General features: G+C 35.1%; 1 protein-coding gene across 4 annotated transcripts in view; it reads right to left on the bottom strand.

Moving 5' to 3' along the window:
• Positions 1–22,466, bottom strand: part of ATRNL1 (attractin like 1) — a 544,479-nt gene that overhangs the window by 388,927 nt on the left and 133,086 nt on the right. For all 4 annotated transcript variants that reach the window (XM_049809569.1, XM_049809570.1, XM_049809571.1 and 1 more), the window contains exons 17-19: positions 21,611–21,799; positions 16,489–16,707; positions 10,950–11,087 (exon numbers count right to left, since the gene is read on the bottom strand). In XM_049809569.1, coding sequence (XP_049665526.1) covers positions 10,950–11,087; positions 16,489–16,707; positions 21,611–21,799 — 546 coding nt within the window. The remainder of the gene's footprint in view (positions 1–10,949; positions 11,088–16,488; positions 16,708–21,610; positions 21,800–22,466) is intronic.

Below are 22,466 nucleotides of genomic sequence, written 5' to 3'. Positions count from 1 at the left end.
TGCTCACTGAAGATTAATAGCTAAGAACAGCAGCTTTTGTGCTATTAAAACCAACCATTACTACAGGCTCATAAAAACATGCTTCTGGACACGTCACAACTTCATGGTCATAGCAGCAGAAAAAAATTAATTCAAATAAAATAAAGAAATAAATACACTAGTTAAACTAGCTCCATTTTTAAAATTTTGTTCCAACTGCAAGCATATAATTTTCTAGAGATTACAAAAAACGATCAATTAATTCTCTAACATGTAGCTTTATGGAGCTCAAGTATTTTTTGTTTCCTTGGTTATCATGGCCTATAATAATTCCTATATATTTTCATCAAAATGACAGTCTGTATGACTGTTCCCCACAGAGAACTGCTATTAACAGATGTTGGAAGTGATGCCAGAGATGGGTATCAGAGGCTGGGAAAGCTTCAAGGGCAGGTTACCAAATGAGATTTCAGTACGAAGGCATTAGGCTTCCAGCTCCAGAAGTTTGACACTTTGGAAGTTTGGGAGTTTGACACTGAAATTCCCCAAAGGGTAAATTTCATCTGCTGTGATGCTTTAGTCTATGCTGACTAAGGAAATGCAGTTTTGAATCAACTGATTGTCAGGATGGAAACAACCCTGGGTGCACTAATCATGAAATTCTTATGCAAAAGGGGGATGTTCCTTCCAGCACCTTGATTTTAAACAAAATTAACTGCAGTTCACGTGCTCTTAGTTGATCTTAGTGCTGCCCTTATATATGGATATAGTCTAAGCATGCTATGCACAGAATTCAGGCAATGTACACAGAATGCCCCATTTCAGAGTACAAAATCAGTTTAGGCAACAGGTGCTTTGATGGTTAGTTCATCCAGAACAGTAGCTAGGTGCATGCAGGTAAAAACTATTAGATGCCTCACTCTTCTGGGAAAAGCTTATTTACTCATAGATTCAAAAGCATCTGGTTCACTTAGGTCAGGTCTAAAAGCACGTGCAAAAAACAGCGATACAACTATAAAGCCTTATAATAAAGGCACAAAAGAAAGATTACAGGGCTATAAAAATTAACACAAGCATTTATGCTAAGAATTGTAATGAACAATCAGGGAAGGAGGTTTTGTTGTGGGTTAGGGTTTTGGGGGCTTTTTTTTGTTTGGGGGTTTGGAGCTTGGGAGTTTTTGGCTCTTGTTCTCTTTGATTTGAGCACATAACGTTTGACAAAGCTGCATATCAGTCATCAAATGCTCTTTTGGATCTCACAGTATGAGGTCAATACTGTGATCCTCTAACAGCTATTAGCTGATAGTCCACCTAGCATTCACAACTTTTCAGCCTACTGAATGTGTTTTGGGGAGAAAAGCTTTGCCACACGTCCAGCTGTTTAACAAGTCCAGAACCTAGCAAATGAGAAAAAAAAAAAAAAAAAAAACAACAAGAAAAGGCAACTTGAACGCTACACAGAAACACACTGGTTGCCAGACCTCAAAATAACTGTGTAAATAACTTCCTTAGAAGCTTATGTAAATGAGAGAGCACGCTTGCATTAGATGTGGATTTTGAAACGCCTTAGTGCTAAAATGCTTCATGCTACACCCCAGGGAAAGCATGGATAACTGTAGTGTAACAAGGTATGAGGAATCCAAGCACTGGATCAACCCTTCCACAGTATGAGTCAGGGAAAAACTGATGGAATTGCAGAGCCACTCACAGATAGCAGCATGTCTCCTCCCTATCTAGCTGTGTTAATTCCACTTTGCAAGGACACAGAATTAGACAGAATTGGATGAAACAAAGTAAAGAGCATTTTACTGAAGCAGAAAAGTAATTATTGTACCAAGTTTCACAGGCTATTTGTATGACGTGCAGTTTTTGCATGCATTTCTAAGGAAATACAGAATAATAAAACATTACAGTGAATAGAGTAAAAAAAAAAAGTTACAGCTAGGAAAAAAATAGCATGAATACTCATAGCAGTTGAGGTCAACTTGTAATGAACCCTCTAAACCAAAAAAAAAATTACTTGGATCAAGGTGTTATGAGATACTATTCCAACTTTGCACACTGAAGATCTTCAACCAGCCAATGAATATGAAGGCAATGGAGAGATCCCTTGTAAATCACTGTTTAAACACTTGACAAGACAGGAACTCAGTGGTAACTTAAATATAAATTTGAAGAATTCTTGCAAGCTTTACACAGATAGGCGTTACCCTCCCTTAGGACTAGTGTGTGGAACCAAAATATGATGAGCCTAAATCTACTACACAAATCTATTACAGGTGCTGTATTCCTGTAAAATAACAGGACATGAAGCATAGAAGTTTTGGAATATCTGGTCTTTAATGCCTTAGTATATGGCACTGTTTTCAAATCACAGAGTGGCTGAGGTTGGAAGGGAGCCCTGGAGATCATCCCGTCCAACCCCTCTGCTCAGGTGGGGCTGCCTAGAGCTGGTAACCCAGGACCATATCCAGAATCCTTGTGAGTATCTCCAAGGAGGGAGGCTTCATATCTCTGGGCATCTGCTCTGGTGCTCAGTCACGCTCACAGTATTAAAAAAAAAAAAAAAAAAAAAAGCACACACTACAACAGCATTTTCAAAAGCAGACTATAAATTTCATCTAAAACAAAACAATTATCACTTACTTTCCTACTGCTCAGACTGCTGGTATGAACTACCTCCAACAACTAGAAATGACTAGAATACTTAAGCATGTTGTTAAAGAGAACAAATCCCTCAATTGTACCAGCTGTTTTGTGACAGCCCTGAAAAGTAACCAATGGACACCGGTCAGTGGTGGGACTTTCCTGACAGACAGAATCTTCAATTCCCATTTTAGGTGAAAACATTCACAAAGGCCAGGATTGCTGCAGAATCTGTTTGCAAAGTTCTAAATCACAACAGAATAAAACGATTTCAGGTTACTGACAAAAACTCCCTTGATGAAGTTTTAAATGTAAGATTTTATTTCTCCTTCCAAAAACAACTACTTGGGCCAAGAGCATCTGCCTAGTTTTGCCATTTAAAGAAGCATCATACAGTTCCTAATACTATGATATATTAGTCTTAGGGAAATATTTTTTTCTACTTTTAATTTTACTGCTGTAAATACAGTCATAAAGTATTTATATTCATAATATTTAGGTTGACACTTCCCTACACCTGACCTATGCAATCCCAAATTACAGGTAATTTAAAAGTTACGTAGTGATAGTGCTGAAGTGAAAAATTAAGACTGCTGCTTTCTGTTACCTCATTGTTTGTATAACTTTTTGAAACCTAGAAAAATAAGACTAAAGGGAAATTACCAGGTACGTTTCTATCAACTAAGTAGACAACAGCATATTTTAGTTCAAAAAAGAAACTGAGCATTAAATTGCTTTCCTTGTCACGCTATCAACTTTTTCCTTTAGAAAAGACAGGTTGCTTTCTGTAATGTGTGAAATTATGTAATTTGCTGTATTACAATTTAATATACAAATGCTGTGCACTGTGTATGCATACACACACATACACATATATATGTGTGTGTATATACATTCTAAGAGTATGGCTGGGGAGCAAACAGAAAGACTGCCTGTTTACATTGTTCTGGGCACTATGGGTTATGCTGGACTCTCTAGAGGGGAGAGGAAACTGCTTCTTCCCGAATGCAAATGAAAGTTACAAGCTTTACAAAAACTATTGGGAGCAGCAGGCAGGGTTGAGAGAGAAGATGACAAAAAGCAGAAAACCTGAAGCGGGAGTAGAAAGTAGGAGATGTTTCAGAAAAGAAGAGGCCTATCTATATCAAAGAGCAGAATCGAATCAAACTGGAGGAGAGGTAGAAAAGACACTTTCCTAAGATCTAGTGTGGATCATATGGAGTCTGATTCAGCTTGGACACAGCAAGAAGTGTTGAATTGGAAAGAAAACTGAGAATTCAGGACACCCACCCTGAAATTATTTGGTAGCACAAGGTAGATCTGTTTCCAAGTGGTTTTCTTTAATACACCTCCCTAGTTTTCCACAGATTATCTTGTTCAAGTTGATGTTTGTGTTCTAATAAATCAGACTACAGATTACTTCAAACTAATTGTGGGGTTTCTTAGATGTGCTGCCTACAAAAAAAACCCCACTGTAATGCACATGTACTCCTTGTAAATGAAACTGATTATTTTTTTTTTCCCCTCCAAATATCTTCCACACTGGTTGCCCTTTGTACTCTGTAAGAACAGGGCTCTGATCTCAATGGTGCCCATGGTAGCTTTTAACAGTATTTCTTTTTGAGAGACAGGGAAGGAAATCAGTATCAGTTCCTCCATAGACTGTCGTGACAAAAACGTGTTACAAAGGTTGCTACTGCTGAATAGGTAAAAACATTAGAAACAGTGCCAGAGAAAAACGATCTATAAGTCTACCCAGCAGATCTACTGTTAGTAGATCTAACATCTTTCAAAGTTAGACAGAATCTAAAAACCAAGGACACCATTTTCAATTAGCTGCCATGATGACTTTAACATCCTTCTCATATATCTTTTTCATAGACACTAGAAGCAATGACCGCTGCCGTCCTCAGCCCCTTCTGTCAAAACCCCCACATCTCAGATGTCAGCTACTCAGCAGAATAATCACGTTCTCTGAGCAGCAAGATTTGAACAGCATGGATTTTCCTCCTCCTGTTACTGAAGATGTATCTTAGATATCAACTAATAAGTTTTATTTTTATTTCTTTTAGCCAACAGAAATAATCACAACTATATCTAGGCAACTATTTTATTGCTGGGGTCAATTTCACCTAAGTCAAGGTACCTTAAAGCTAGTCTAACAACAGTCTTTTATTGATGCCTATCTTTTTTTTTAATCTCTTGAGGCACTTACTGTAGATATATGTAAGTGGGATGGCTAACGCATAGATGCCAAAGTTCACATGGAACAAATTCAGGGAGTAGTACATGTAGATGTACACACATACACACACATATATATAGGTGAAAAGTACTAAGTTACACAATGTGCAAAAGAAGCAGACACTGCAAAAGGCGTGCTCTTACAGAGACAGATGCTTTAGAAGAATAGCAGAAAAGTTCAGCTTTATTCTGTGCTTCACACTCTACGTACTGGAGGAACAAAAAAGGCACCCAGACCTCTCACCTGGCTGCAGTACATCCTACTGACTTGATGCACATATGGTGTACACTCACTAGAAACATGTTCGCTTTTGCTAATAGTTTGAAAATCTGGTAAAAAAAATCAAATGTTTCCAGTAAACAATTAACTTCACATTTTCAAACAGAATTATTACAAATCAAATGTGGGGGGGGAAGCTGTGTGATAGCAGAGAAGGGGACAGATCTATAAAGGCAATAGAAATGCTACAGGCTTGCTTAAAAAACCTTCATGTGCACAGCTTATCTGGTAGGAAGCTTTTACAGAATGGTCATCAATGTCTTAAACACCATACTTTTTAAGGCTGCTTAGAGACCGAGCAGTGCAAGTTAAAACACAATACCCTGCTGTGCTGGTACTCACAGTTTTACTCCTACTATAAAAGCAACAGCAATGGTAGTACAATGATGGGAAAACTGAACGCTGTTTGGGATGTTACTACTTTATGAAAAAAATGGCAATATAGCAAAGTGCTTACGTTACCTTATTATTAAATGTATTATACATTCACAGCGTGTGTCATAAGTTACCATAAAGAATTCTCTCATCTATATTATTCATCTCATACATATTAACAATAATTTTTAAAAATACCATGCACAAAGTGACAGAATGATAAGCAGCTCGAGTAAATCTTTTTTAACATTGACAACTAAGTGGATGATTAATAAGTTTGAAAATAATGCTAAAAAACGTTGCCAAGATGACACAAAATTGTTCCAAGCAATATCCCATACTGTTTTCTTCTGTTACTTTATGCTGCAGTATGTAGTACACATCTAACTATTTTTTCTAGAATTTCTATAAAAACATTGCAGAACTTGAAGAAAATGTAACCCTAAGAGAAACCACCGAGACAGCAAGCCAGTATCTGTTCCCATCTACAAATCAGAGGGGGTTTATTTCCAAAATCCATCAATATTTAGCGATGAATTTTCTATTACTAATTTTTTTTTATTCATGCCTTCAAAATTGTACCTCAAATGGGACTTGAGCAGAATTTTTTTAAAAAAATGAATCAAAGTGATTTGAAGTACCTGTCCTCCAACTCGACAACATCCCAGACTACAAGGCTTCCTACGTTTCCTACCTCTGGATAGCTTTACGTGCTCAGAAGCAAACAAGGCTGAGCTGTGCATCTCTCATCTAAGCTTCACCACAATACAGAGTGTGAGTGTGTCTTATTCTGTTAAATCACTAGAGGGTTTGACTCCTTAAATATTTCTGGCACTGACTGACAGCACTGCATTTAGCTCTCCAAGGGCTGCTCATGCATTTGCACTCAAGATCAGTCAGATAAAAGGTGTAAACAGCTGGAGCTTGGTCTGGAACCCAAAACCTGTCTTTTGCTAAAGTGCTCTGTTCCCTCATGTTCCAAATTCACCTCGGGCTTCCCTCTTACCTTCTCGCACATTGAGCCAACTCTTAAAAAGAATGCTGTAACTTTACATATAACTTTGATGGTACAATCACTTTACCCTTTTCTTTGCCGTATAGGGGCTTTAGCTTACAAATCTTAAGCATGCACACAGGGTCTGAACTTACTAATTTGTGTACTGTGTATCATTTTTTTACAACAACAACTGCAAATCTTTTTTGTGTAAGTAAAAATGTATCATAATGTAAGGTAACAAATTAATTTCATTTTATATTTTGGCTACCTGTTTCACATCACAGACATAATAACTACCTGAAACCATTTTTAATTAGTTTAAGAACAGACAACTGCAATAAATTACACTCACAAAACTTTCTTTAACATAAAATAAAAGGCTTTTGCAATTTATTACTGATTTTTTTATAGAATGCAGCAATTAATCAAATATAAAAATAATTCAAACTAGATAATTGTACAATGAAATATTGTAAAGAATTGCAGTAAAGATGTATGAACTCCTTCAAGCCACATGTTAGGACTACTGAATATAAAGATCATGTATACACCAAGAATACAAACTCTAATTCTTAGTCCCTCTATAGAAAAGACTTAAGGTGACAGAATTTAAATGAATAATTGGTATTAGGAATGTTTTTTTAAGAAAAAGTAGAACAATTGATTATTAAAAATATGATCACTGTCAAACTATTGCCCATCAGCAACCGACATACCACACTTCTGACTCAAAAATAAACTAAAGCAAGGGTCAATCACAGAGCAAACCTGCATTAGATGGAAAGCTTTTTAACGTCACAATAACTAAGATGCTACAGATTCCAAAATAAGTAATATGTAAGACTTAGGAACATCTTTGTTAAGCACTGATAGTATAGCAAATATCCATAATAATTTTGCTATACATAAATCATTTTCTTATATGATCGGAATACTTTAGCTTTACTCAATACCTTCCTGCATTCTAGATCTCAGACTTCATGAATCCTTTCAAAATTAGGACTGGAGAAGAACATGTGGAATTGGCTAGTCCACTGCCCTTTTCCATAACTAGAGAAGTTAAAAATATTTTAAAATGTAGTGTAGGTGATAACAAAGATTTGATAACATCTTTAGGCAACCTATTTTACAGTTTAACCAGTAGAAAGTTTTCCTTGTATTCCACCTTAATCTTTCTTGTTGCAACCAAATCCCATTACTTCTTCCTCAACCAAAACGGGGGCGTGGGAGAAGGCACTCTATCATCACTCTCTCTTTTTAGCTTCCTTCCATGTATCTGAAGCCTGTTATTATGCCTCCATCTTTTCTTTGTCCTTCTTTTTAGGTTTGTCACATCTACTAAGCCTGCATCATATCAGGATGCAAAGCAAGTCCTTAGATTTGTTTTAAAGCTATTGAAATGTCAACAATTATAGTGAGCGAAAATTCAGAAAAGTCAAATTTTTATCCATTCTTTAATCACAACTATTCAAAACCTTCTGAAACATGAATTATATCTTTTCTCCTATAACAACTGTTATTCATCCCATAGTAATTTGATAGCATAATGCTATGCAATACCACTATGAATGTATTGGTTATCTGATGACAGTTGTAAAGGCATCATTATTCCCAGAGTAGAATAAGGAAAATAGTTATATTTCTACAGAGTTTTCCATCCCCAGACAAAGGTCAGATCAGAATTCATCACTCAGGAGTGGACAGTCAGCTGCTTTCAGAGCTTTTTGAATGACCTCCTACAAGTATCAACAGAAAGGATATAGGAAAGGATTGGCATAGTTAAGGGGAAAAAAAAAAAGTTTTCCAAGGACTGAAAAAATTGCTATGCATCACCTTCTCCTTCCTTTCAAGATCATCAGAGATCTAAGAAACAAAAAAGGCTAATCCAGCCTATAAAAGAAAAGGAAGATTTTCTTGCAAATCTTTTTAATCTATATCACCGATAGTCAAACTAAGTCGGGAGGTCAGATTTTACCTATAAGTACATATATCACAACAGCAGAATATACAATACATGTACTGAATACATAAGTACTTTTGTCAGGACACTGGGAAAAAAAAAATTATGTCATTTGTCATGAGTATGTTAAGAGAATAATTAGTTTTTCTCTCAGTTTTGCCTCTCAACTGTAGAGCTCGAGTACAACCTCTTTTCCCAGCTTCAACTGCTCTCCACAACCAAGTTACACCCTTGTAATTATAGCAACTTGTTATATGAAGAATATTATAGTATTACAGTTGTATTTTAAGAGTTATAACCATTATCTTGTCATTTGTTCAAAAAATTTTCTATCTAGATCCTCAAAAAAATAACTCAGGAGCTCTGAGGAAAAAATGCACCACATGCTCAGGCAGTCTCAACTGTCATACAGAAGGATGAGTCTTAGAAAAGAAATGTTGGTAGGGTCCAGCCAGAAACAGCCAGCAGCAGCAGAAAAAAGTAACGTAAGACAGGACTATGAGGATGACTCATTTGGACTAGGTTTTTTGAGTTCTCCATAATTTTTTTCTTTGATTGGCTATTCCATATTATTTCCTGTCTTTTTTTCTAATTATTTCAGTCACACTTAAGTTCAGCTTCTGACCAGGTTGCCCTTTCTTTCACTCATATTTTACCCTTATGCTTTTACTTATAATTATGGTTTTAACCTGCAGCTATTTTCAAAATTTTTCTGTGTTACTAAAAGCATTACCAGAATGAAGGAAAATAAAATAAAGTAAAATAAAATAAAATAAAATAAAATAAAAAACACAAATAGAACCATCTGTTTCTTTCTTTATATTTGCACACTGCCTGATCTCAACTAGCATTCCAAAATCCTCTTAAATCCAACCAAAATTGATCTGCCTCATCTATGGATCACTGGTATTTTTTCTGCAGAAATCCCTGGCCCACTATTTGGGCACCTCTTTCACAGGAACAAAAATCACGATACCGAAGAAAAATCTAACAGTTCATAATGAGTACATTCATCAAAATGTCTTAAAGACTTAAACAGATTTATGGGCTCTATACTACAAAATATAATATACCAATGCAGATAAAGTCTCAAACTAATTATCATCTTTATTTTTTTTAAAGCATTCTTTATTCTAAATACCTCCTGTTAAAATCATGTCTACCAATAAAAATATGTACTCTTACAGACTAGGGTTGAAAAAACAAGTCATAAAATTTATAATTTTACTGGTCTTATAAATTGATTTTAGCCATTATTGCACTGCACATAATTCACTAAAAGTGATGGAATGCTTATTTGGTTGATAGCTAATGTATCCCTGAAGAATAAAAGCTATATTAATACATCATTTTGCCATAAAGGTGATATAGACAGCAAAAGAACATTTTGTCAACTTCAGGAAATAAGAGAACTATTAAGAATTATTTAAAGCATCATAAAGCAGCAGCAAAATGTGCAATTGTCAATAGGGGTAGACATTAATCTTTCCATCCCCTTGAACACACTTTCTACATATTGTGCTTGAGTTTACCAGATATGCAGCTTTATACACTGACTACTGCATGTTAAAGTGCTGAGGAACAAGTGAACCCTTTAAATGAATAATATTCCTTGAGTAGCAAAGGTCCAGTTAAAGAAACATCAATAATAGAGAAGAAAAAATCATGGGATGAAACTTTCTAGCACCCTCCTAGATTCAATCTCAACTACCTTTATGACTTCATATTGAATATATCCCCCCTTCCCTCATTTAATTATAAGGGAAGCAGTTCCTGTCAGCTTTAAAATCACCCATGCAGGTGAAAAAGCAGCCCTATGGCAATATACAAAAGCCACCCAGAGTATTGGGCTTCTTTCTCTCGTTCACTTCAAGGAGAATCCTCCAATGCCACAATTACAAAACTAAACGGACTGAATAGGTTAGGGTACCCCTACAATCTTCAGTGTACCAGGCTTTTCTGCTTGAACCGTGCAGGAATAAGACTTGTTGGTCTGTCAAACGCATAATTCTTCCACTAGCATCACACTTTTATACCAATCAGTGCTATCAGACATTATGGTAGATACTGAACTTTATTTATAAGTACTTTCTCACTACTTTTAAGAGGATTGTTTACATGGAATGAAATTATGCCTCTCTGAAATATCAGGATTTAAGGTGTTGCTCCCACAAGATAGTTTCTTTCTCCTCCTTTCCTTAACTGGGAGAGCATCAGTAAATTACCATCTTGTTCTCAGAGCATCCAGACCAAACAACAACCGCAAAATGATGATTCTGAATGCAAAGTTTCTCTTAAAAATATTAATCTGATTTTGAATCATTAATTTAGCTGATCAACTCATCTGCATTATCGAATAAACATTTAACCTTTAAAGAAAAGTTAATTTGATGTTATATTAAAAGTTAAATTCACATTACATAAAATGTAATTTCTGGGTTTTTTTTCCTCCCAGCAGAATGACTTACCTGTACATTGTCCTCCATTTGTGGGATCCCCATAATATCCTGGCATACATGTTTCACATTGTTTTCCCGTTGTTAAGTTTTTACATTGATCACAGACATTACTGTTGATGCAGGTGCTGTGGCCATTACACTGGCAAGCTAGAACATAACATTTTAAAAGCCATTACTAAATTGCTCTTGGGAACAAAATCATTCCTATGTGATTACAAAATTGCAGCAGAATCTGAGGGGTTTAATCTGACTAATGCCCAGCATATATATTTGTACTTTGACACAGAACCTTTTTAAAATAGCATTGTGACAAGACATGAATTCACACACAAAAAAACCACAGAAGTTGACTACATGGTGACAGGTGAGTTTAGGGTGCGTGAGAAAGCCTTTTTTGCCATTGTGAGTGACTGAATCCAATCCTCATTTTTAAAATGCTGCCCAGTCACTTAAGTAACCTGTTAAGAGGCAGTAAGTCACCAACTGAGACCAAATTAAACCCCCATACCTACATGCAACCTGCTGTGAAGCATTTGAAAGGCTACCGGGATGGAGAACATCAACAGCTCACACTAACTTATATCTGCTGGGGAGAGAGAACTTAAAAAAAATTAACCGAAGATCATCTTATTTTTAACAGTTCTGATCCTTGCATTAGCTTTGGCATACTAAGGGGTTTTAAGGACATGGGGGCCATATCAAACAGCCCCAGTCCCCGCTCACTACAGTCAACTCTGGTGAATGTAAAAACACTGGAGTCCTATTGACATAAATTTTTTATGCCTGACCTTAAAAGCATACAATTGCTTTTTGTCAAATAACAACACTATAAACCACTGATCTTGCACCACACCTCTACTCCAGTGCTCCATGTTTTGGAGAAACTCAGCAAGTACTGATCACTATTGCTGGAAAATCACAAAGTGAATTCTGCCAGAATCATTGATCCTGCTGCCAGGATTCGGCTGAACACCCAAGAGGTTTTGAAGGATGACCTCTCTGTAGAGTGGGAACTCAGAGCTGATAGTGCTCAGCAGATTAGCAATCTGTCAATTACAGCAGCTTGTCAAATGTCAGACTATGTCAAACCTGTCGATTCCTTACTGGCAAAGGCTGTGTAAGACTCAGCAGAAGACAGCTATCTCAGTAAGATTTTTTAAATTATTTTTATTTTTTTAAATTTGGATTTTTAATCTAAATGTCACAGTGACTGGTGTATTGGCTAGGGGGAAAAAAAAAAAAAAAAAAGAGGGAGAGAGAATCTCACTGCATGATTTAAAAGGTTTTAGAGCTGTTTTAGAATTTAGTAACTTAATACATTTACAGCCATTGCCAGGCTTGGCTCATAAACCGTTAAATCTCCCAAGTTGACAATCTCTTCCTTCTTCTGTAGCTATGCCTATAGAATCTTGCAAACAAGTATCAAATGTTTCTGTACTACTGGAAAAGAAGTTTTCTCACTGTCTTGACTAAATCTCTTTAGAAATTACAAGTTTTACTCTTCCTAAAAACACTTGAATTTTAGACAACTTTGTGGTCTCTTCCTCCAGGCAGTTCGCCATTCTGCCGTTTGTTGCCTTTCTCAGAAAAAGCCACGCAAAGATACCATGAATTGCAGCTCCATTTGGGGTTTATGTGTCTTACACGTTAAGTTACTTAAAGCAAATGTTAAAAAGAAAAATGCAGCTCAATAAATCAAAAGTAAAAACAGATAGTGCATTAAATAGATGTTCTATTAAAGTAAGTTTGCCTAACTAAAGATTGTATCATAATGCAGGGAAAATGTTTCATTCTGATATTCTCTAACTAGTGAGTCATTGATTTATAAATTTTCTATTCTTCCTAATGCTTAATTTTTGTGTTATCTAAAGGATAACGAAAGCAACCTTAATTAAGGAAATTTTTTATTGTGAATTTTAGTTTGCTGCAAGTCATAATATTATCTGGTCATATATGATAGCTCTTAATTCTTACAATTTGTTAAGACAAAGAAAATGGAAGAGATTTAAATCAAAGTCAAAAAAATATGTATACAATAAGAAGCAATACAATCTACAATTGACATGACAAACCATTTAAAATTATATTATGTATTTGCTGATTTTCCTAAAAATATGTATCTCATTGATAAAAGCAAAGAGCCAGAAGAATTGTACAATTCAACAACTTTCAGTGATACAGATGAGTGCGATCAAACTGGAGACATCAGTATTAAATAATTAAAATAATAATTAAAATAATGAGATACTGTAATAATAATTTAAATAAGACCAAGGAGTTATATTTTTAAAAGTCATTTTTTTCTTTCAGTGATTTTAATGTACATCACTGGCAGCAACAGAATAATTTTGTTCACACATATAAATGTGATTTAGCTGAATCTTCAGTGAGGCTGCCCTGGAGGTAAGCAACTTTGGGGTGGTTTTTTGGTTGGGTTTTTTTTTTTTGCAATTTGTTTTTGACCTCTGTGGTGAAATGGTTGATGGTGCTGACAATTGTTAATAATAATAGTTTTAAGAAAATACTTAATACTAGGAAAATATATTAAAAGGATGTCTGCATTACAATCTGGATCTAGCATAAAGATACTTCATTTAGTTTTAAACAAACTAGTTAGAATCAATTCAAGTTTCTCTTCAGAGGAGGAATTTAGACTTTAAAGACAAACGGGCTTGCGTTCTACTTAAACTGCTCTTCTCATGAGAAGAAATGCCAACACTATTTAATTTTTCTTCTTTTTATATATATGTATATATGATATTTGCCATTTTATTTATAATAAAAGTTCAGTTAAAATACAAATCTGATGAAAAAATTAAAATGTATTCATAGCAAAAAACATACTATGACAGCTGCTTTGAGGACTATTGATTTCAAAATGACTAGTCACAACAAGAAACATTTTTTTTATGCTACCTGCTGAATACTAGTTTTAAAGATTTAAATGGACAGAAAACGAGAATGAATTTAAAATACTTACCACCAACACAATTGCGCAGAGGCATTATAAAGAGCATGGTTATGAACTACAAAGAAAACTAAGTGCATACATGAATGAACATGAATAGTTTAGCCAACTATTCATCAATGTGGCAGAATCATCTTCAAACTACATGTCATAACCGATTTATTTTTATTTTCATCCAAACTATAAACTGCTCAGTAGGCTTAGAGAGAGAGAGACTTAATATCAATTCTATCTTACTTCAAGTACATCAAATGATTGCTGTACTAAAAATAATAAACTATGTTAGTACAACCCGTTACAGATAATATTTTAAGAAAATGAAAACAAAAGCTTAGGAACAAAACTGACAGCCTATACTAATCAAAATCATATTTGACTATCAACTGAAATTTTAGTTCTATGACTTCTGTAGGATTTGCCTCAAACTCATAAAACTAGTGGGTTTTTAAGCTAAAGTGGAGCTTCAGTGAATTCTTGATCAGAACATACAATGGCTACAGAATTTTATCTATGAAGAATAAGTATTAAGCAAATAAGGTGATGAAATCTTCTAACTCAAACATTTTAGACAAGCAATATATATCTCCATTACAGTTTCACTAGTGGTGGCTACTAGTACTGCAGTGAAAGCCTAACTGCTATTATCTACATACCTGTATTTTAACATACAAAGTACTGAAGTTTCCATGCAATGTAATGTCATTCTATTGTTTCCAGAAATTTACTGGAGGCTTTGTCCTGGTTTTGGCTGGAATAGAGTTAATTTTCTTTCTAGTAGCTGGTATGGTGTTATGTTTCGGATTTAGTATGAGAAGAATGACGATAACGCACTGATGTTTTCAGTTGTTGCTAAGTAGTGTTTATACTAAGGCAAGGATTTTTCAGCTTCTCATGCCCAACCAGCGAGAAAGCTGGAGGGGCACAAGAAGTTGGGATGGGACACGGCCAGGGCCGCTGACCCAAACTGGCCAAAGGGGTATTCCAGACCATGGGACATCATGCCCAGTATATCAACTGGGGGCAGTTGGCCTGGGGGCGATCACTGCTCCAAAACTAACTGGACATCGGTCGGCGAGTGGTGAGCAATTGCGTTGTGCATCACTTGGTTTGTATACTCCAATTCTTTTTATTATTATTGTTGTTGTTATTATTATTGTTGTCATTTTATTATTCTTGCTATCATTATAATTTTCTTCCTTTATGTTCTATTAAACTGTTCTTATCTCAACCCCCAAGTTTTCCTTTTTTTTTTCCCAATTCTCTCCCTCACCCCACTGGGTGGGGGGAAGTGAGCGAGTGGCTACATGGTGCTTAGTTGCTGGCTGGGGCTAAACTGTGACAGGCTTCTTTGTTCAGGAAATGGCTTGGATCTTTTTTTTTAACTTAGAACATTTGACCTAGGTAGGACCTAGGTGTTCACTCGGTTTTACATTTCACTTTAGTATTCTAAAACTTAAAAAAAAGAAATCCAATCTCTACCCATGTATTTAAAAAAAAGTCACCAAAATAAAACTTTCTTCAGAGATTCTGCTTTCTAAATAATATAGTGATACATACACTGAAATATAAATATATATATGTAAACACACAGATATATACACACACAGAGAATACACTGATAAAAAAGTACCCAGGAGAGCAAACAAACATAGCTGCATATACCCATAAAAGTTTTGATCCTAGAGAGGCTCCAGCTTCCAAATTTATCATCAGTAGGAACACTTGCTGGAAAAATAACTTTAGCACAATTACACCATTTATTCTAAAAAAAAGTTTTCAAGCTGTCTTTTAAACTGTATTATTTATTGTAAATTACCACTGGAGGTCTGGCAAACTCCCCAGTGTGCTTTTCATTTGCCTGTAACTACTACACCGCTGCTTTCACACACTGCTTTCAGGATTTGAGTATTTCCATACAGGAGATGGTACCAGCTCAGCTTCCACAGTCTTAAAGTACCTGATGCCTTGCTTACTTTTCCAATGAACTTTAAAATTAAAATACTATAATCAGATTGATAGGGCTTAAAATTAGACTTCAGAGATTCTCTTTAAGATTACAAAAGCATACATTCTATTTACTCAAAGTGTTAAAAAGGTAGACTGGAGGCACAGCTCAGATATTTGGCAGCCCCCCATTCTCACAGCCAGCTGGGCTTTTGTGTGAGCAGCAGCAATGCAAGAAGTTCCTGCTCCTGGCCACCACCAGTTGCCTATAGATAATTTCTCCCCAGCTGCACTCTTCTTTGGTGGATACAGAAGCCAGAAGAAAGCAAGAGCTGAAGCAAATTCATATAGTTGGATTTGAAAAAGTAGAAGGATAGGATGGGTGAAAACTTATTTATAAATAAATAGCAATTTTGGTTAAAATGCATCAAATTTCACATGCGAACCTGCATGACAGAACATTTGTGTTCAGCAGACAAAGATTAACAAACTATATATTTAAGACATATTCTGGAAAAACAAATCTCTCATGCAAATGTTACTAGTATTGCTAAAAATAATTATGCTGATTTGTCATACTTGAACAGAGAAACACCTCCTATTTCATATATAAGAAAGAACGGAAGCAGACCTTACCTGGACACTGGATAAAAGACCACTCATAATTTTTCTCTTTTGGACAAAGAGTGGCATCAAGCACCATTTCATTAGAGTGCATGCCAACAGGCTTCATGGGGCCTCTTGATGATCCTTCCAAACATTGCCCTTTTCCAGTGTTACTGGGATCGTTACACCATCCGCACCCAGGCTGTTCCAAACACTGTCCGCAGGTCCTCAGTCCGGAGCAGTTTTGAGCTTTATTAACATGGAATAAAGTATTAATGTTAAGGGGGTTTTTTGGTTTGGGTTTTAGTTTGGGGGTGTTTGGTTTTTTTTAAATTAAGATGCTAGGATTTTACAACAGCTGATGAAGAAACAATTTTGCATTTCTATTTCCTTGCGTAAATTTAAAAATTTCAGTAACATCAATAAGAATATCTCAGTTTTCTTTAAAAGTTGTACTTCTTCAAAGATCACAAAATACACATTTGTTACACCACAATGCAACTACAAAGATTTCAAATGAACAAAGATAATGAAGCAGTACAATAATATTACACATCTTCATTAAATCCCATGATAAAATCTACACTCTGTGCTTATTATTAATATATATTATGGGATGCATATATTACTAATTCTACTGATGTAAAGAGCCCTTCCAACAGGAAGACTCTAGAACCCAAGACAAGGTCAATAATCCAAATAAGAGTGATAATAATAATAATAATAATAATAATAATCCAAAAATTGTGATAATTCAAATTCAAACCAAAAATTTATTTGGGTATGCAGTATCCTGGGATCACACCTGAGTATTCACCTACAAATATGACTCAGTCTTGTTATATAGAAATTTCAAAACAAGCTAGGATACTACATATATTTCCAAAAAAAGGATTCTTAATCTACAAGTCATAATTCAATCCCATTTAACTGAACTATATCTTAAGAGTCTCATCTGTTAGAGTGAATCTGGTTTCATTTTTTAATTTGCACACAAAAAAATCAAATCTCCCTCCAGATCTTTTATATTCTACTCTTTTTAAATAATTTATCATGAAATGGTCTTCCTGATATTTTAAATCTGTTTAGAACCAAATAAAATTAATATTCTGAAGTTACTGCCATTTCTTATTAATAAGAAATTAACAATTTAGTATCTTCTGAAACACCATTAGAGTTCACAAGTTTATTTGAGCTTTTTCTGTGACATATTAAATGTTTTAACTTAATGATGTGACACTGAATCAAATTAACATCAGAATCATTTGAACATTGATCACTATGGGTCCCCGTCTCTTCTCACATTAACTCTGTGGACACTTATAAAATAAATTTTAAAAGCATACATGAACTTCCGGAAGATCCTACCAGGAAGACAGAAACAGTCTAAGTTACTTTTTAAAAAGAAGGTATTTTAAAGGTTCATGGGTGTATTTTTGGAGGACACTCAAATGGCTTCTACATGAGTTTAACCTCTCAATTTGGGTCAGCTGCAGCCAGGACACTATATCCACCTAATACTCAGGTTCACAACTACCTGGACCACTCTGCTCCATAAAAGCAATACTTGAATCCATGTTATAAAGGGTATACTAAGCAGAACAATTTCATTTGTAATTAAATAAACTGACAGCAGAATAAAACTAGCTACTCTGACTTCAGCAACTATTAAGTTTGTTTAAAAGTAATGAAAGTTGTCATGTCAGAGAAAAAAATACTCTAGTAGTCTAAAGATACATGCAGATATCAAGAAAACAGGCAGTTAAGAATCTGAATGAAATCTCAAAAGGACTTTAACAGTGCAGAAAGCTGGAGCATGAGTTGTTGTATCATTAGACTTGGAAGGATCCAAAATAGGAGCAAATGTTTCAAGTTTCCCAAATATGGGAAGGGACGGGGGGAAGGAGCTCATCTGTTCTTGGAAATCAGTGTCAATCATGTGACAAATCCGTTTTAAACCAGACCTCATCAGATCTGAAGCTGAATGATGCAAATTTAGTTTTTTGAATATGTTAGAAGATCAGCAGAAAAATAAAGACCATCATTCTGTACCGGCTGGCTTGCCCTTTCAGAGATGCACTGTAGATGATCCAAACAATTCTCATGCTGCTATTTATAAAGCTAGGAGAAAACAGCTCTGAAGTATCAGCTGCACTATCTTCATGGAATGTAAAACAGAACCGAAAGTGGAAATCCTCAGATACTCTCTGTAGTGGCATTCAGCTAAAAAACTGAAGAGAGCTAACTGAGAAGTTATTGTTTGTAGAAAAAAGGGAATATTCAAGCAGACTTTTTTTTTTTTTTTTTTAATTCTAGAGGTGGTCCAAGATTTTCAACTGTCAGCTATTCAATCAAAAGTCATAATGGATGGAAGACGTGGGGAAGAATGGAATGTAACTTTTTGGCAAGCAGGTATTAATATGACAAAATGTCACCAATAAAGCAGTATTCTTCATTTTAATTCCAAGTTGTGAAAATAAATGTGAAGTTTTCAGTTGTTATATTTTTTCCTTTCAAATCATACGTGCTTGTGTCATTTTTTTCATTCAGAGCAAAACATCCAAAAACTCAGAAATCAGTCATTCAAAATAAAAATAAAATTTAAAAAAGAGGATTTTTTTTTTTTTTTTTTTACAGGTATAGTTACATTCCATACTTCAAGTAAGTAGAAACATTACCCCTTGATGAAGGAATCCACTTAATACTTCATTACCTCAGCAGCAATAATGATGTATCTAACTAATAAAATTTTCAAGTCATTTAGACTGAAGATGCGTGAACTAGGTTTCATTTCAACATTCATTTTCTTGTTTAAATGCAAACTATCTAATGCTTTAAATCTCTGAGGGAAAAAAAAACCTGCTTATGGACATGGAAACTTGTTCCATACAAAACTTTACATAATGATGAACTGGTATATTGCAAATCCCATTCACCTTATTTAATATAAACTTTTACAGACCTGACAAAAATGACAATTAAATTAAAAACAATTTCTTGTGTTCCCCAAACAAATTGAATCTGCATGATGTGCAAATAATACACAAACACAAAAACAGAATTAAAAGCTCAGGCTGACATAATATATGCTATTTTAAAAAGCTAAGCATCATTCATGTGACATTCTGTAAATTTTATCTCCAAATTTTCAATCTACTTATCTTCTGCCATAACTCACTATCAATATTTTATAAGTTGCAAAATTGATTCCTTATAGGAGTGAAAAAAGTTTGGTGAACTGTTGTGAGAGAGAAGCCTTTACATAATTACAGCATTATTACTCCAAAAACACGGGACAAGAGATTACACGTTCCTAATATTTTATTTTTAGACCATACATGGGCTGCTGGCTGGGTTTAGAGGACATAAGGACCCAAGGAACGTGTAAACTTCTAGTCCACACTGAACCTGGACACTAGGACCTGGATTAACATCTGAAATTTACTAACTAAGCATACAAGTTTACCAGAACATTGTACTGGTTCATTATATCCTATGATTCCTAAGGATGAAAAAGGAATCTTAATTAAGAGGAATACAGCCTCTTGGTCAGTTTTACCTGAAAGAAAAAATTTCCTATGCCTTGTTTTCCTTTAACCCAGATATATGTAGTGACGTGGTACATACAGTCATTCTTCTCTCCTAAGATTACCATGTATCAATGGTTCCTATTACATATGTGGCATGACCTTACTTTACTTAATATTTTCCCCATGCTTAGGTGAAAGCAAGTAACAACCTTTTGTATTTTTTTGTATTTGTATCCAAAATCTATTAAACGGAAATATGATCTAATTATGACCCTGAAGCAAGTTGCTTCTAGTCAACATCATCAATCCTGCCAGAACATATCAAGAAATAAAGTGTTCCAGAGGCACTGATATCAAAAGACCCTTAAGGAGAGGGAAAGAAAGTTGGAAGTAACTGAAAATAAAAAACTCAGAGAAAAGCAATAGTAAGATTTCAATGGTACACTTCAGAAGTCCTATATATTAAGGTTGGGCCCCACTGGATTGGAGTCTTTTACAGGTAGAAAATATTTTAATCAAATCTTGAAGGACAGTAGAAATAATAAGAAACAGTCTTCTGTAGGATGGTGACTGAGGAATTGTTCCAAATAAAACACAACTGAGACAAGAATCTAAGGCACCAGGCAGCTTGCTCCAGCATCTGCGTGAATTATGGCACCGACATACGCTGGAACTGCGCGGTGCTGAACTTAACAAGGTCCAGTCACTACGGACTTGGGAAGAAGTAGCTTCAGCTGAACGGTATACTGAAAAGTACATTGAGTAGGTTTCTTATTCTCATAGGGAGGTATCAATTTCTGATGAAATGTGCTTACAAAAGGGACATCTGGGGGGTATCCTTGCTGCTTGACAAAGAAATCGCTTGCCTTTTATCTCAAAAGGATGAAATGAGCAACTTTGAACATTAATACAGCCTGACCCAGTCTGATCACACAGGACAAAAGTTTCCTGCACCTCCTTTACCTGCCTGATGGCCTAGCAGGATTCCTTCTATTTCCATGGAGAGGATAAACAGTCTGCAAGTGTTAATAATCAGCATTTGCAAGTGAGAAGAATCTAAGGAAGACCATGAGCATTTGTTTTGCATCTGTGTTACAATATTCTCAAGACTATTACTACCATTATTATAACATTGTTTTTATCTTTGCACGCTAGGAAAATGGGCTGCTTTGAGTCTGACAAAATAAATCAGAATCTTAAAAACTCTGAATTCAGCTCATCTCCTTTTTTTAACAACTTGATGTTGTATAAGTCTAAGTTCTACATATTATTTATCTAATTTTAACAGTATTGTGTTCCAGCTCATGGCCATTGTTTGACACACTAACACTGGTCATAAAAACGATCATGGTATTTTTTCTTTATCTGAAAACAATAAACACTTTTTACTGTTTCAAAAGACTAAATATGTTTCATCGTAAAAGAATTGCCAGTTATTTATCTGTATCTAGAAAATACACAGTATCGACTGCTCACATTAGTAGCTATGTAAGGTCATTCATCTGAAATTATTTTTATCTTTAGTGAATGTGCTGAATCCTACTCATATAGATGCTCTTTTGAGTGGAAAAAAAAAATACGACAGCGTATTTAATAGGATGAACGTGTAGTAAGATACTCACGGGAGCACGTGGCAGTTTGCCATTCTAGACACTGTCCATATGGGAAGGAGATTATATAGGCATTTGAGTCAACGCATCGTTTTGTACTGCTACACCACATACATTCCATACCATTACTCGTGCAGTTCGAACAGGTTGTTCGCAGGGAGCAGGGCTTTTTGCAGGGTCTGGCATTCTGGTTAGGACTGACTGGAAAAGAACCGCAAACATTTTTAATTTTGAACAGAAGTTCAATCTCATTTTTCTTTAATCATATGTTCCATTAGAAAAATCCTTGTTGCGGTGAAAGTGGTTGCTTCTTTAATTAGCTATAAATAACTTCATCCAAACTTATGTTGCAGCATATAAATGAAATAATATTTTATAAAAACTATTAATTAATACTCAGCATGAGTTACACTATAGAGTTCATTTTAAAAATTTCACAGCAATTTTATCTATATACTGAAATAACACATTCAATATTAATTGTGTGATAATGTCAGTTTATTTACATGCACATACATGACATAAAATACATCTCAAACTTCTATAACAAGTACAGTAGAGTTCTGGGTCTGTCATTCTCGTTACTTTAACAGTATGTAAGCAACAAATATTCTACCTATGACTTATCCCCTAAAAGTTTGCCTTACAGTGTACATATGAAAGTCACTAGAATCCAAAGGGAAAGTAATAAAACGAACATTGTTCAATGCAAAACAGATTTGGGTTGGGGTTTTTCTGTTGTTGTTTGGTTGGGTTTTTTTATTTATTTTGGGGGTGGGGGGTGTTTTTCTCTACTAGTGACCATATTCTGACTAGGTTAATATTGTTATGTTATCTCAAAAACTCATAACCCACAAAAAGAACTTGT

The sequence above is a fragment of the Accipiter gentilis genome, chromosome 9 (genome assembly GCF_929443795.1).
Source record: "Accipiter gentilis chromosome 9, bAccGen1.1, whole genome shotgun sequence".
Lineage (NCBI taxonomy): Eukaryota > Metazoa > Chordata > Aves > Accipitriformes > Accipitridae > Astur > Astur gentilis.
This window is presented reverse-complemented; position numbering and strand designations above follow the sequence as displayed.